The sequence below is a fragment of the Gavialis gangeticus genome, unplaced genomic scaffold, assembly GCF_001723915.1.
Source record: "Gavialis gangeticus isolate Ggan-Ray unplaced genomic scaffold, GavGan_comp1, whole genome shotgun sequence".
NCBI classification, from domain to species: Eukaryota; Metazoa; Chordata; order Crocodylia; family Gavialidae; genus Gavialis; species Gavialis gangeticus.
Genome location: NW_017729006.1, coordinates 49,981,142 through 49,982,578, shown reverse-complemented (window position 1 = coordinate 49,982,578; position 1,437 = coordinate 49,981,142). Strand labels below are relative to the sequence as shown.

General features: G+C 48.9%; 1 protein-coding gene across 1 annotated transcript in view; it reads right to left on the bottom strand.

Annotated features, from left to right (window-relative positions):
* ANKS6 (ankyrin repeat and sterile alpha motif domain containing 6) overlaps nucleotides 1–721 on the bottom strand; it is a 126,236-nt gene extending 125,515 nt beyond the window's left edge. The window contains exon 1 of the mRNA XM_019508734.1: nucleotides 667–721. Coding sequence (XP_019364279.1) covers nucleotides 667–721 — 55 coding nt within the window. The remainder of the gene's footprint in view (nucleotides 1–666) is intronic.
* Nucleotides 722–1,437: the final 716 nt, after the last annotated feature.

Sequence of the window (1,437 nt, the reverse complement as noted above, 5' to 3'; positions counted from 1 at the left end):
CCCAGGGTAGCTGTGGTGGTCTTACAGCCCCTTTTCCAAATCCTGTGTAGCCCCCCACATGGTTGCCCCCACCTCAGCTGTTACCCCAGTACACCTCAGCCCCTTCCCCCACCACCCCCAGCCATACCCAGTCTCCACTCCCTCCCCAGTGGCTCATCAGCGCTGTTCTTGGGCGGCATGAGTGTTAGGGGGCCCATACTGTAGCCTTTTGTCCCCACTCAGTCTCACTGCCACATGAGAGGTCCCATCTCAGCCATCAGGCAGTGAAACGTCTTGACTCCCACCCACCCAACCATAGGCAACTGGTAGGCAGGGCACAGGGAAACACCTTCTGCAGGTGCTTGCCAGCCCTGTCTTGGCCACCAACGCTGGCTTCTGCAGGTGCCCCCGCCGGACTCAGGAGGCACCAGTCGCCCACGCACCCAAGTGACCCATTAGCACAGTCCTTGCAAATAAGCAGCTACAACCCCTTCCTTGCTTTACACCATTTCCATAACCCCCTGGCTCCCCTTCAATAGTTTTGTCTCCTACCCAGATACAGTAACCCCATGATCAAGCATTGTCCCCCACCTCAGTATATATCCTCCACATAGCCGCTTTTTCCTCCACCCAAGTTCAGATCTCCACAAAAACTACCACTCATCCTGCCACCTCTCTGCTACTCACCTCTGTTCTTATTTCTCCTGGCATAGTTACCTTCAGTCAGGACTTTTTCCTCCATTGCCCTAAAGTTTGCTAAAAAGAATTTTTCCAACTATTTGAGTTGGTCTAAAAGATATTGCATTTACCTGAACAACCTTGTCCTCCACTGTAAAGCCTTTTCTGTATTTGGGATCTCTTCAACCCTTCACTTGCAATCTCAGCTTATAGCAAGTAACCAATTTCATCCCAGCCCAACTTCCCTAAAAGCCTGGTAGTTCTTTCTGTCCAAAACACAGTCGCTCCAAGTTCAGCCATCTCTAGCTGAACACGATCACTCACCACAAAACAGCGCAGCCATATATCCATTTATGCTGACACGAATTAATACAGGCTGAATCCAGACAAATTAAGCCTGGGTCTTCTGAGGCAGAACAGGGTTTCTCAGCTATTGTAGCTGCCGCAGAATTGATTATCCCAAGCCTCCTATAGCCAGGCATTCTTTGGATATAGTTTCTGGTTTGGTTTTGGAAATGAGAAAAATGTAAATTAAGCTTTTGTTATGGCATGAACATTGTTCCCTTTGACTTAAGGTTGATTCTGCTGTGGAGTTTTTTAAAGTTTCAGCCCCACAGGTCACCTTGGATTACATATTAACTGGAACTAAAAGGAGAGGCAAGACAGCTGGAGTACCAATGTCAGTGGTCTTGGACTAGAGTTGACCAATCTTACTAGGATTTTGTGCCCCGTCTACATATCCCCACTGTGTCCCAGGATGGATGCTCCAAACTACACCTC